Source organism: Solanum dulcamara, chromosome 9, assembly GCF_947179165.1.
Source record: "Solanum dulcamara chromosome 9, daSolDulc1.2, whole genome shotgun sequence".
In the NCBI taxonomy this organism is placed as follows: Eukaryota; Viridiplantae; Streptophyta; class Magnoliopsida; order Solanales; family Solanaceae; genus Solanum; species Solanum dulcamara.
The window spans coordinates 75,725,866-75,741,304 of record NC_077245.1 but is presented as its reverse complement, the minus strand read 5'-3'; the positions used below and the strand labels follow the sequence as shown (position 1 = coordinate 75,741,304).

Here is a 15,439-nt window from a genome sequence, read left to right as displayed (position 1 = left end):
GGGAGTACAATCTAAAGCCTAGTCGAACCACATTGACATATATTTTGATGATAATAGTGTTTGTTGCAGAGTTAAAATATTCACTAAAAAAAGCAAAAATATATTTGGCTTACTTGTAGAAACAAATTTGATAGGATGTTTTGGCTATAGTAAGCATGTATTACAATAGTAACCTATATTGCACAAACTCTTTATTGGCTATATCTCAACACCTTTAGTCAAGTTCAAATTCATATCCTCAAATCCTATATAAAAATTATGTGATAAAATAATGATATTCTCCCTCCACCCCACACTTAATCACTCAAAAAGCTAAAAAAATGCAAGTAACTTTATGAATTGCATGTATTAATCAAGATTCAACAAAAAGGTTAAAAGATTCAATCTTCATTCTAACATTTATTTTTTATTTTTTATTTGTATTTTAAATTGAAATATTTTTGTATGTCTTTTCTTTTCTAATTAATATAAAGGTGATATATTTCAAATATAGGCTAAACTTTAATGGGGAAATTACACCCAGTGGCCATTCGGCCAAAACAATTATAAAAAAAATGATCATTCGTTGTATAAGTATGTATAATCAATGTATATTTCATGTATAGTCAAGTTATATTCGGTTTTTGAGTGTATCAGAATGTATATTCAGTATATAATTTATGTACAAGTAATATATACTATATAGTCAGTGTATAGTCACTGTATATTTCTATAATTTTGGTTATTCTTTATGTAAATAAAATATAACTATATTTATTGTAAACTAATTAGTTTATTATATATATTTGAAATTATCCAATTTTAAATTTGGTCCAACAAAATGGCTTAGCCCATCAATTTTGGCCTGCAGCATTGTTCGTACAATACATAATCCCATACGTACAACCATTTTCTGCATATATATAAACAATCGAAAGCAAAAAAAATTCTCACACCTTATCTTCATCTTCTTCTCAGTCTTACTCTCTACTCTCCAATGGCGGACCCAAAAGAAGTTAACTCAAACAGTTCAGGAAATGAGCTCAACCCAGAAGAGGAATACGACGACGACGAAGAAGAAGATGATGAAGAAGAAGAAATTGAAGAAGAATCTTCTTCACCTTCTGAATCGGACGAGTCGTCCGATTCTGAGTCGGAAAACGAAAAGGGTTTCCGACCAATTACTCGTTCGGGTGAACCCGACACAGATGATGAAGAAAATATTACTCCAGAAGCAAATGTGAAGCGTTTTATGAGAATCCTCAATTCGAAAAGCAGGAAGAAGGAGTTAGATGAGGAAGAAAAAGGGTATACTTATCATGAAGATTTGTTTGATTTTCCTTATGACCCGGAAAATTGGAGGGAAGAGGATTTGAAAGAGCTATGGGGAGATGCTCCGATTGAGATGACGAAACCCGGTTGGGACCCGAATTGGGTTGATGAAGAAGAAGATGATATTATTGGGGAAGAAATTAAAGCGGGTCGAGACCCACCAATTGCCCCGTTTTATGTACCATATAGGAAACCATATCCTGTGATACCTGATAATAACTATGATATTTCGAATCCGAAATCTGTGATTGAAGAGTTTGATAGGATTGAGGAGTTCTTGAATTGGGTTAGCTTCATTTTTGCTGATGGTAGCACGTAAGTCTTTTGCTCTTTCTTTTGGATTTTGCGCCTTTGCTTAATGGTTTTTGAGGTAAAGATTGATTTTTTCCCTCCAAGAATGGTGAACTTTGAATATGAATATACTTGGCTATATGGTTTTAGCTGCTCCTTGAGTTGAGGTTGTTAAGATTTGCGTATACTCTATCTTGTGGGATTACACGGGGTATGTTGTTGTTGTTGAATGTGGTCTTAGCTGCTAATGTCACTATTCATAATCATAGGCATTGAGCTGAATAGTGGATTGTGTTGTTGATGGTAGCGTGAGTCTTTTGCTCTTTCTTTTTTGATTTATCGCCTTTGCTTTATGGGTTTGTATTTGCTTTACAATTGAGGTAAAGATTGTTTTTTAACCCTCCAAGAATGGTGAACCTTGAATATGAATATAATTGGCTCTATGGTTTTAGCTGCTCCTTGAGTTGAGGGTGATAAGGTGACCCCACTGAATAGTGAATTGTGTGCTTGTATTTTCCGTGCTAATGTAAAGGAGTTCTTGAATTGGATTAGCTTCATTTTTGTTGGTGGTAACTCGTGAGTCTTTTGCTCTTTTTTTGCCTTTTCTTGATGGGTTTTGTATTTGCTTTACAATTGAGTTAAAGATTGTTTTTTTCACTTAGAAGAATGGCGAATTTTGACTATGAATATAATTTGCTGCATGGTTTTAGCTGCTAGTGTTACTATTCATAATCATAGACCTTGGAATTGAATAGTGGACTGTGTGCTTGTATTCTCTGTGCTAATGTAGAGGAGTTCTTGAAATGGGTTAGCTACATTTTTGCTGATGGTAGCTCGTGAGTCTTTTCCTCTTTCTTTTCGACTTTTTCGCCTTTGCTTTATTGGTTTGCTTTACAATTGAGGTAAAGATTGTTTTTTTCCCTTACAAGAATGGTGAACTTTAAATACGAATGTAATTGGCTATATGGTTTTAGCTGCTTCTTGAGTTGAGGGTGTATTGGAAACAACCTCTCCTCCCAAGGTAGGGTTAAGGTCTGTGTAGACTCTAGCTACTGGGTATGTTGTTGTATATGGTTTAAGTTGCTAGTGTTACTAGTTATAATCATAGGCATTGAGTTGAATACTAGATTGTGTGCTTGTATTCTCCGTGCTATTGTAGAGGAGTTCTTGAAATGGGTTAGCTACGTTTTTTGTTACTGGTAGTTCGTGAGTCTTTTGCTCTTTCTACCTATGCTTAATGGGTTTTGTATTTGCTTTATAATTGAGGTAAAGATTGTCTTTTTCCCCTCCAGGAATGGTGAACTTTGAATATGAATGTAATAAGATATAGGGTTTTAGCTGTTAGTGTTACTATTCATTATCATAGGCATTGGAGCTTAAAAGTGGATTGTGTGCTAGTGTTCTGTGTGCTAATGTAGAGGAGTTCTTGAAATGGCTTAACTACATTTTTGCTGATGGTAGCTCGTGAGTTTTGCTCTTTCTTTTTCGATTTTTTGCCTGTTGCTTAATGGATTTTGTATTAGCTTTATAATTGAGGTAAATATTGTCTTCCCCCCTCAAAGAATAGTGAACTTTGAATATAATATAATTGGGTATATGGTTTTAGCTGCTTCCTTAAGCTGAGGGTCTATCAGAAACAACATCTCTACCTCCCCTCCCAAAGTAGGGGTAAGGTATGCGAAGACTCTGCCTTCCCCATACCTTCTTTGTGGGATTACACTGGGTATGCTGTTGTTGTATATGGTTTAGCTGCTAGTGTTACTATTCATAATCATAGGCATTGCGGAGCTGAATAGTGGATTGCGTGCTTGTATTCTCTGTGTTAATGTGGATGAGTTCTTTTACCAAACTAAAATTGTTTGTGTGCTATAGTTTTCAAGTGACATTGACTAGCACTGTCCTATATAGTTTAGCTTTAGTGATTTCCATACTCTAATGTAGTGTCTAGTTAATCGTCTTCTGTTTCACTCCATAAATTTGGTTAAAGTATCTTGAATAGAGAAATTGGATGTAAATGAGATGGAGGAGATTTTTCATTGTAAACAGAGCTTGTTGTTTGAAGTTGGAGATTTTTAATAAGTTAAAAATTCTCTGTTCCCATGATAATGGAAATGCTTATACTTATCGAATGCTATGTGTAACTTGGGATAAAGAGGAGTGGAAGTAAAAATGGATATGTGTCATCCTTCCCAAGTTTGGTAGTGAAATAAATTAGGGAATTGAAATAACAACAGGATGGCTGGGTAATCGTTCATTTGGCTTTTTCAATCTTCCTTCTCCCTTACTCTCCTCAAGGAACCAAAAATGGCCTATTTTGCTTAGACTCTCCAAAAATGTTGTCTCACCCATGTTGGGTCTTCCAAAAATGCACTATTCTTGGAGGACCCCGACACGCACCTAACTATATTTTTGAAGAGTCCGAGCAACATAGAACATTATCTGCCAAAATTGATTAGTTTCCCACTTACCATGAAAATCACTTGCTAAAGTTAGCCACCATATCAGCAGTAAAGCCTATCATGGTCAAGCTCAAATTAGCTGGTTTGAAGATGCATTGCGTTTGCTGCATATTCCTTAAGGTTCACCAAGAAGAGTTAGTTCGGTCAAGGGGCGGGGAAAAGCAATAAAAGGTGGCATGCGTATATGCATTTGAAAATATAATTAAAACCAATGAAGGTGTGGATATGCAAAAGATCTCCTTTTTTCTATGTGTCCTTATATAATATTCAGAAATGCACCACAAATCTATATAACTAGAACAGTAGGTCTCAGATTGTTAATACATTGAAATTTGGTAAGGGTAGTAGCCCTCTACTCAGTAATTTGCCATAAACTTTAAAGTGAACAAAGATTTTACAAGCAAAAGTTTGGCCTAAGCCCTTGCAATTATAATTCTTATGTCTCTCCTTCTACAAGGCACCAGATATGCTAGAAAATATAGCTGATGGCTAACTCCATTTGAGCAACTCAGCTAAAAGGTTTTCTTTTGATGAAGCTCTCAGTTGGAGGTTGTTTAAAGTTGTGTAGCTTTGGAATCTGGTTTAAACTGGAATAGGTCTTCATAATGAAGCTCAGTACTCGTAGATGAACAATTGGAAATTGGAATATAACTTGGTGTCTAAATAAAAGAAGTAAATGATAATTTTGATTGAAACAGAAAAACAACTTCTTCTAATGGCTACTTGTAAGAAGTATCTTAAACTGGTAGAGCATTTCTCATATCATAAGTAGGTGGTTTCTGATTATTACTCCCTCCGGTCCAAAATAAGTGAATTTTTGGGGTGTGGTACACCCTTTAAGAAAGTTAAATTAAATACACCAGTCAAGTTTTTTTTTTTTTGACACTATTACCCTTTTGCTTTTCCCCAAACTTTTCTTAAAAAGTAGAAGTAGTCAGTGTTGAGATTTGAAAAATAGTTGAAAACCCAACTAGAGAGAAGAGTAACTGGAAAAAATTAATTAATAACTTCTTTGGACTTTGAAAAGTTTATTTATTTTGGATGAAAGAAGAAGTGTTAGAAATTCGCTTATTTTCGACGTGAGGGAGTATATTGTTGGACATGTTCAATGATTATGATTAACACATCTGCAAGTTTACAGCCCTGTTCATTCTTTGCTGACACAATCAGAATCCTTTTATTGTTGGTTTAAAGAGTGCATAATTTTGGAGGATCCCATTTGTGGCTATGTGTTCAGAAGATGCTAGGTATCAGATACTCAGATTAATATCAAATTTTTTTCTTGGATTATCTCTAATGTTGGGTTTATTTTTGAATCCTTTTGGCTGAGGATGTTCATTTGAGTAAATACTAACTTTAGATTCATCACTTGGTGTATTCGCTTACATCATTGTTTTCCAAAGCGTGTATTTTATTGTCATTTATATCACTTCCTCAAGAAATTTAATGTTTTCACAGAACATCTAGGTAGGTCTCATGGATCGTTTCCAAACTTTGATCTATCCATATTCTTTACAAGGTTGATGTTTTGTGATTTTGACCTTCCAACTTCTCAATGATGAGAAACACGAGAGATGTCCTTTTACTTTATTCTTCTGAAAGTATATATCTCGTTGCATCTTTGTTAGGCCTCCAACTTTGCATTGTTTTACACGTACTCCATGTTTACATGATTGCATTTCCTTATTGTTGTTTGGAAATGTTTGCCTATTCGTGTTGGCATTCTGTATAAACTAGGTTCTACTTTATTGCCATGATTGCAGTTTCACTTTGTATTAGGGAATACAATGTATTGTTAGGTTTCGCTTCCCCATCTTGGGATCTCTATCAAATTAATGTTGACTTATGTCTAACTACTCCAAACTCCAGTAATATATGCTATATTGACATTAAGCAACACCCATGTGACAATTAATTGCTACCATTGGGTCACGATTTAGCTTTTCTACCCTTTTTTTTCTGTTGTTTTACATGATGTTATCAGTAAAACGGATGACCTTTCATGTTTGAAGGTATGAAGGCACCGTTTGGGATGACTTGGCACATGGAAAAGGTGTTTATGTCGCTGAGCAAGGGCTGGTCAGGTTTGTCAGTATTATTTTTACTAGTTGTCACTCTACCATTTGCTTGGTGTGTTTAATTCATATCACGTTGTTTGTCAGGATTTCTTTAACTTTACGTCTGCATCACTGCGTCATTTGTTATTTCTTTTTGCTTCCTACAGGTATGAAGGTGAATGGCTTCAAAACAACATGGAAGGTCATGGAGTAGTTGAGGTTGAGATACCCCACATAGAACCCATCCCAGGATCCAAGTATGTTAACGCTCCAAAATGTTGCCCGTAGATAATTTTTTGCTTTGATGTTCTAGCTTTTGTATTAAGTAGTGTAATTGTTTCCCAGACTTGAAGCCAAGATGAGAGCTGAAGGCAAGATTATAAAGAGAGACTTCATGTCCCCAGAAGACAGAGAATGGCTGGAGAAGGATATTGAAGATGCTGTGGAGCTAACAAGCGGAAGTTATGAAATTCCTTTCTATGAGAATGATGAATGGATCAGGCAATTCGGCAAGAAACCGTAAGTTTTACGTGCAAACTGAGAATTGATGGGTGTGGGAAATCTCGTCTTTTTGCGTTATTTATCTGAAGCGCAGCCTATGTTAGTTGCAACTGATACTGTGTCTCGTGCATGACTTGACTTTTGATATTTCTCTGTCATTGAAGTATATATGTTTTCCCCCTTAATTCCAGTAAAGTCTTTTTTATTATCGTGTTTTCTTGGTCACACTCCGTAACATGTAGAATTCTTTTAATTTGAGTGATGGAGTTAATGTATCCTTGTTCTCTTGCTAATCTACTGTTATCTCTACTATGTATAAAATGAGTATAAGTGGTGATTGTAACTCAAGGACACAAACTTACATATTAAACTCGGTTATCTTATCATGTTCTTCTGTTAGGGAGAAGGGGCGATATCGCTATGCTGGCCAATGGAAGCATGGGAGAATGCATGGTTGTGGTTTATATGAAGTTAATGAACGCACAATTTACGTAAGTGCCTGCAAACCTTCATTCTCGTGTTTGAGATCAGAAATTTATTTATCCAATATGAAACTTTAACAAATTGCAGAAGACTCTCATTCTAACTAGATAATCTCCAATCTTATAGGAAATCATGGCCTATGGTTTTGACATGAGGAGAATATATTTAACTCTTAAAAACAGAGACCTGGTAGTTTAAACAAGATATTAGTCAATGAATTTATCTGTAGGTCTTACTGCAAAATTTGTCCATCCTTTGTTCAACTGGTGGAAGTTAGGTTTGTCTCATAAAGGTTGAGAAAAATCAAATAAGAACTTTCAACAAAAGAGGCAGAAAAAGGGGCAAAAACTGGTGAAGAAGACAATTTTCAAGCTAAACATGGGTTCTCTCTCTGTTCATACAAGGCTGTATATGGATTATCTTCTGAGCAGTTTATGAGTATAGGTTGCTGAAATATGAAGAAAGAGAACTCTAGAAACCCTATTCCTACTCCAGCTAATGAAAAAATGCCATTGAATGGTCGTAATCGTTGACAACCTGTGCTCGAGATATAGCTGTCCATACACTGACTAAGAAGGGATGTATGGATTCTTGTCAATGCTCTGGTAGAACCTAACCCCCTTGGATTTGGTTGTGCAGGAAACATGAAAAACTCGTAAAAGCTTTATCACTAACAATACAATCATCAGCTTATAGTCCTCGCATTGCAGGAAACATCTAACAACTCATAAAAGCTTTGCCACTAACAACTCAATCAGCTTATAGTCCTCACATATTGACTAAATTTCTATAAGCTACCGATGACTCATTAGCAGCAAGATTTATGACAAAAGCTAGTTACCAGAAAATGACTCTTTCTTGTAATTTTTTTCAATAACTACTTGTAAAATTAAATAGAAGCAATAGTTTTAAGCTGAACATGGCAAAATAAGCTCAAAGCTATGGAAGGAAGAGTAACTTTCTGACTGTGTTTTCATAGACTCATCATTTCTGGTTTCAATTCACAATTTTTGATGCACATACATCTATAGTGGCTTTGAGAATCTAGGCCCGATGATAGAGATCAAGTTAACGTTCTCATATTGTGCTGCAGGGTCGTTTTTATTTTGGAGAACATGTGAGGGATACTTATGGATGTGATGCAGAAATTTCAGCGGTAATTTGAAGACTAAGCATATGCTGCTTAGGTTTTTAGCTGAAGCTTATGAAATATTTACAGCATTTATTTCAGATGCATGCAGGTATAGCTGAAGTTGCAGCTGCTAAGGCCCGGATGTTTATTAACAAGCCTGATGGAAGTATGTAGTGTTTTCTTATTTATCTGATTTATGTGCTCCCCCCCCCCCCCATGATTAGTTACACTATCATCAACTGCCCTACTATTATCATCGTTCATGAACTTGTGAGTTTGTTCAAGGGCTAACGACTTTTCTAACCTACTTTGCCTGTTCCCTGGTAGTGGTGAGAGAAGAGAGAGGCCCCTATAGTGATCCTCAACATCCATATTTATATGAAGAAGATGATGTGTGGATGGCACCAGGTTTCATCAACCAGTTTTATGAAGTGCGTTGAAATCAAACTTCAGTCTGTTTATTATCTTTGCTGTTATAAATCCAAGGAAACTTAATAGTTTAAAAAAACTGTAAGGAAAGTTCACTGATTCACTTGTTACGCAGGTTCCCGATTATTGGAAAGCATATGTGCATGATGTGGATGAAGAGAGAGAAATGTGGTTGAACTCATTTTACAAAGCTCCTTTGCGATTACCTATGCCTGCAGAACTTGAACATTGGTGGTCCAAAGGTATGATTCTTTTAGTCATTTTATATCTATCAGGGATGGTCATGGGAATTTTTTTTGTTGCAGATGTATGTTCATTGCTTTCAAATAGTCAACCTTCTGCTGTCAACATCATTGAGTAACATCTATGAACAGTCGTAGTTTAAGGCTTTCTACCTTTTGATATTAGTGTGTCACTGGTTATCTTTAAGAATGTTACAAGAAACACGTGTACTTCACAGTGCATAAAGGCTGTGTTAGAATTTGAACGGGGATTCAATTGGGAAGAATTTAGCTAAAGGAGAATAAGTGTTTGGTTTCCTATGTTTGAAACAGATGCTATGTTCCATTATCTTTGGCAGAAAGAATGATTTCACTTTGAGTATGAACATCTAGACCCCTCAACTTGTCTCCACCGTGCCAGTTGAACACTCCAACTTACAACATGATCATCTAGACATCTCCGAAATTTTTATGTCACGTCAGCGTCTGGTGTCCACGAGATACATTGTGGACGAGTTGGAGTGTTTAGTTGCCCGTTGAGACCAAGTAGAGGTGTCTAGATGTGCACTCTCAAAGTTGGAGTGCTTACTTGCCAATTGAGGTCAAGTTTGAGTGTCTGTTTATATATTATGCCATCATATTACTTTGTAAACAGAACATCTATTTTCGTGTTCCCTTTGACCTAAAATAGACACTTCCCTTAAATAATAAGTTTCGCCTCCAACAATTCGAATTAAAAATAAACCATTACTACTATACATCATTTCAAATTTGATTTTTCTTTTCAACCCAATTAATTCCCCACTTCGATAGATACTGAGTATCATAAAGAAGATATACCGGCAGTTAGTACTTCTCAGCACTTATTTTTCTGTCATATTATCTCAATCGACCTGATAACTAGTCTCTCTTCTGAAGCCCCTGAATTTGACTTACCTTTTCTTCCCCTTTATTAGATGAAAAGCCGGAGTTTGTTTTACTTAACAAGGAACCAGAACCTGATCCTGAAGATCCTTCTAAACTCGTATATACTGAAGAACCTGTCATCCTGCACACTCCGACTGGAAGGATTATCAACTATGTGGAAGATGAGGAACATGGGGTACGATTGTTTTGGCAACCTCCTGTAAAAGAGGGTGAAGATGTCGATCCTGATAAAGTTGAATTCCTTCCCCTAGGATTTGATGAGTTTTATGGGCGAGGTGGGGCTGTCAAATCAGATAATGTGTGGAAGCGGTTTGTTACCTCTGTGGAAAATGCATGCAAACCGATGTTTGACAAGCTTGAGAAATGGACTGAAGAGAAGAAGAAAGCAGGTGAGATGAAGATAGAGCTGTTGAAAAAAGAGTTAGAATTAGCAGAAGCTGAATTGTCTCTGAAGGAAGCATTGGAAGACATGGATGATGAATTAAAAAGAATGCAAGAAGAGGAGGAAAAGAAAGCCGAAATGGGAACCCAAGAAGAAGATGATATTGTACCTTCTGAACCAACAGATAAACTTGAGAAAACTTGGACGGAAAAGAAGGAAGATGAGGAGGAGGACGACGAGGAGGAAGACGAAGAGGAGGTTACTGCATCAAGTTTTGGATCTGTAGACAATCAAAGCTCAGCTAAAAGTGATAAGAAGGATAGCAAATCTGGAAAGGCTCCATTTGGAGCATCCTCTTTGTCATTTGCTGCCTGTAGTCTGGTTCCCACTGTAAGTTTGAAAATCACTCAAGTTTGGTTAGCGAAGCTTCGTCTACAGGAATTACGTTACAGTTAGAATTAGTTTCCTAAGATGAATCTAATAATGTTTATTATCTGAGCATGCAGCTTTGATAAACAGCAGTGAATTATCATTAGTATCGCTCAACATATCACAATACATAATATTAGCTTATATCTAACTCCTGCAATGTGAACAGAGTTATTTGAGAAATTTGAATAATGATGTCTGGAGAAAGATAGATGCTTTAAGGGATATCAGACAATATTCATCTTGTGTAAGGACTCTCTGAAAATGCTGTAGCAGCCATGTCGGATCCTCCAAAGTGTACTACTTTTGGAGGATTTGATATGCACCAAACTACATTTTTTGAGAGTCCGATCAACATAGCTTTGTAACTATAGAATAAACAACATCCAGGTACTTTGGAACTCTTTACCTTCGTTACAATTTTCTTTTTTTCTTTTGGCTTGCAGGTGCCACCTAAGCTACAACATACATTTACGGCTTGGAAGGGGAAGTTGAGGCCTAAGCCGTCATCTCCATTGTCCAACGCTCCATCTAATGTTCATGAATTTCCAAAGGAGCCACACACTCCAGCCTCAATTACCTTCCCTTATGCTATTGCGCAAAATGGAAGATTAAGAGCTGTGAGTCAAGCATGGTGGCCAGTGAAGTACATCAGCAAGTCGGGTACCAGAAAACACTCAAAGCAGAAGACGTCTTCACAAATCCTAGGATATCAAGGAGAGCTTTGCTTCAACATATTATCATTACACACACCATTACCCTTGTAGTGAAGCTAATTTTTCCTTCCTCTTCCTCTCCCTTCTCATTCATTGATGAAAAACTTCGATCAATTTTGCAGTGCAGCGGTGAATTGTTTGATTCGAGCTAGGCATATCCATGTCATACATTTTTTCCACCATGGTTGGTGATTGTAACATGGAATTGTTCCTCTTTGTTTATTTGTAACATGTATTATTCTCATCAGTAGTAGTTGTTCTTATCATTGCAGTCCATATTGCTTGCACATTCATCTTTTAGGATAGTAATGAGCTGAGTTTGTGTTCCAGGTCCATAACAAAGGAGCTTTCATAATTGATGAGCCACTACCCACAGAGTCATTCAGTATGTGTGCTGGTAGGAGAGAACACGTACTTATGAAATTAGTCGAGGTGTCTATATATTTTTCTTAACTAAGAGATAAACATCATGACACAAGTGGTGATAAGGGAATGTCTCCCTTCATTTTCCTCACAAATTTGGTATATTATGACATATTATGTCCCATGATGAATGAACAAAGGAGCTTTCATAATTGATGAGCCACTACCCATAGAGTCATTCAGTATGTGTGCTGATAGGAGATAATATGTACTTTGTGAAATTAGTCGAGGTGTCTATATATTTTTCTTAACTAAGGGATAAACATCATGACACAAGTAGTGATAAGGGAGTCTCTCCCTTCATTTTCCTCATAAATTTGGCATATTATGACATATTGTGTCCCATGATGAATTTCATTTAGGACCACTTAAAATACAAAGACAACAGAAAAAATAAAATAAAATAAAAATATTCATGGGCAAATGCATTTACGGAGCAACAATTGAATAAAGACTTATTTGAATTTTTGGGACTAAATTTAGCATTTTTGTCTTTGTTTGTTTTTTCGTATGATTATATAAGCATAATTGAAATTTTATTTTTGTTACAAAAAAAATAATTCTATAACTTTGATGCAATAAATTGACAGTTAGATAATCCCATGTGATATTAAGTGTGAGTTATTTTTCAATATTTGGGAACTCAACATTAAGTTAGATAAAAGTTTTTGACTTGTCCTTCTAGTTTTAGTCCACCAAATAATAGTCAATTCAAGGACATTTTTTTGGTTACTTGAGTATTTTGACTTGTTTTTTTTCACACATTTTTAAAGCCACTTGACAATTAAGACAAATGGTGTGCTAAGAATTGCAATTTTTTGAACAATTTGAAGCAAAATGTCAAGCTGAAATTGGAAGTTTTGAACTGAGTGATGTAACAACTTAATTTGAGACCACCTAAAGTTGTGGTAAGATAATAAATATTTCTGATTTTTTTATTAGAAGTCTCGAATTTGAGTTATGAGAATGAAGTTTGTCTTTGAAAGAAAAGTGTTTCACCCTCCAAGCTTGAATTTTTTGACGTGAATCTGAATTAATCCAAACTTAAACTAAATACTGAATATCGAAAATATCAATCTCAAAAATATCACTTGACTTTGAATCTATCCAATTCATCTTTATCTAACTAGCTCATAACAAAATGTAAGACCAATCTCAGGATTAGCACAATTAAATTGGTAGAGGAAAAAAAATTCTAACGACCAAACACTCTCGCCCCAAAAAATAAAAATAAAAAAACTATTAAGTTATCAAGAACATATCTAAAGAGAAGACGATCGTTCTCTAATTAGTTGATCACTCTACTATTAATGAACTTTGAAAAGAGAAAACGAATAAGAATCGATCGAAAATCGAATCGCTAAAAAAATTATCAACCTAATTAGAGTGTCATGATATATCTCATTCCAATTGAATGCTAATTCCGGAATATTCTACCAAAAAAGAAATACAAAACAGACAAAATTTAGGACTTTACCTAACAAAAATGTATAGACCAAACTCCTTAATTATTTATTCCACGTGGCATTTGAGTCAAACCTTCTTAGAACCCACTTCCACCAGCTATGCTTTAAGAGGTGAGTTTCGAATTTGAATCATGTAAAAAAAAATATAATTAATAAATTATATTTTATTTTTTAAAATTTACTTTTTAGCTATTTGAATTAGTAGAGTTTCAGAATAAATATACTAAATTATAAAAAAAATTAAAATATATAATGATTACTGAGACATAATTGAGATTTCTTTAGCATTAATTGAAGATCTTGAATTTGATGGTGATAAGAAAATTTTTTATTCAACTATTTCGATTTATTATCACAATTCAATTTGTATATGAGTTTGAAGTATAAAGTTCATGTGGAGGTTAGAAAGGTTATAAGATTTGATTATGACCTAAATTCATCCACTTTTTTTCAGAAAACAAATTCATTGAATTAATATTGTTAAATGATCACATCATACTAATAATACAAGTAATCTCTATTGAATTTAAGTTTTAAATTTTTCCTATTGTTAATTTCTATATTAACCACAATTTTAAAAGTGTAATGAATCTAGTGGTAAATTCCTAATGTTGCATAAATAAATTTCGTAGGGTTATTGTTTTACATTCATGAATTTGATAGTTTCTATTTGTTCATTTATTATTGGCCTATTTTATTTAATTTTTGGAAAATTATTTTAATAAGTATTCAAAATTATTTGGTAGAGTTTCTTTTCCTTGATTAAAAGGTTAATAGTGTTTTTGATTTCAAAGTTATTGATAAATTCTAATGTTAGTCCTTGTGATATCTGATTAAACATACTTGATCTTTAATTAATTGAAATATGCATTTTTATCTCATTTGCTTGTGATTATTCACAAATTTCACCATAATTATCAATTATTCATATAGTATGTTAATCTTCACAAATTTTACCATAATTATCAATTATTCATATAGTATGTTAATCTTGTATTGTTACTTCATATTTAACAATAATATTATTCTAAAATAATTGAACTATTACACATCTTTTACATAAAGCTAAGAGACAAAAATGAACTATTTTAATCAATTATTACAATTATTAGAGTTAGAATAATATAATCCTTTATTAATTGGAAAAGTAGCCAATAACATTGACAGACAATTATATGCATGTAATTACATCATAATTATCAGAAACTATCTGATAGAATGTCAATTTCAAGAATCAAATTTTAAAGAAAATCAGAAGAAAAAAAATATGAATCACCTTAATACCAGAAAAATAAGAATTAAATTATCTTAAAACTGCATTCAATTATATATATTCTTCTTTCTATTTTATTTTAATTCAATGATTGGACAGTAGTCGATAAACTGCAGATTCCAATCAAATGGGGAATATATGTTCAACATTAATTGAATCTCATGAAAAAAAACCTTATTAATTTTAAAGTCAATTGTGTGAAATTCTTTATTATTCTTTTCCAATCCATTTCCATTTATGAATGTTCTTTTTTTTTTCCTTTTGTAAGAAAATCTATTTCATTTGATACACAACTAGAAACATAGGTTTTTTCCATCGAAAATCAACGGAGAATTTATGTTAAAAAACATGACTTTGTCGTCTATTTTTCATAGAATCAAGTCACTAAAAAATTGTATTGTAAAAATAAATTCTCACTGAAATATTGAAAAGTTTTCTAATTTTTTCGTATGAAAACACTATTATTGATTAGTGAGAATTTCAATGAGAAAATAGTATTTTTTTTAGCCGTGCAAGTTACTCATACATAATAATGAAAGAGACTAGGTTCAGACGACAAATAAAGAAAGTAATTAAGAGAAAACATTGAAATTATCATAAAGGGGTAAAAACTTATATGTATGAGATGTTACGTCAAGTCAATAAATATAAGATATGTATCTTGCATATAAATATTTTTAAATATTTAATTATAGTTAAATAATATATATTTTCACTTTAATTTATTAATTTTTAAGATTAATTATTTAGTTAGATATAAACACTATGTTTAATATTGTGAGTTTTCAAACTTGAATGTAGAGTCCTATCGATTGACAAATTCATAATCTGACAAAAAATAAAATATACACAAATCTTACTCTTAACTTACAGAATAGAGTGGAATTTATTTGTTATACTCTTGACTAAAAATTTTAATATAGCTATTACTATTTTCTT

At 33.7% G+C, this 15,439-nt stretch overlaps 1 protein-coding gene across 1 annotated transcript; it reads left to right on the top strand.

Moving 5' to 3' along the window:
* Positions 1 to 929: 929 nt before the first annotated feature.
* LOC129902534 (protein TIC 100) lies at positions 930 to 11,612 on the top strand. Its single transcript, XM_055977830.1, has 11 exons — positions 930 to 1,626; positions 6,074 to 6,145; positions 6,286 to 6,375; positions 6,464 to 6,637; positions 7,020 to 7,110; positions 8,196 to 8,258; positions 8,334 to 8,400; positions 8,562 to 8,665; positions 8,779 to 8,905; positions 9,841 to 10,583; positions 11,069 to 11,612. Exons 1-11 carry the CDS (start codon positions 977 to 979, stop codon positions 11,387 to 11,389), a joined length of 2,502 nt encoding a protein of 833 aa, XP_055833805.1. The 5' UTR covers positions 930 to 976; the 3' UTR covers positions 11,390 to 11,612.
* Positions 11,613 to 15,439: the final 3,827 nt, after the last annotated feature.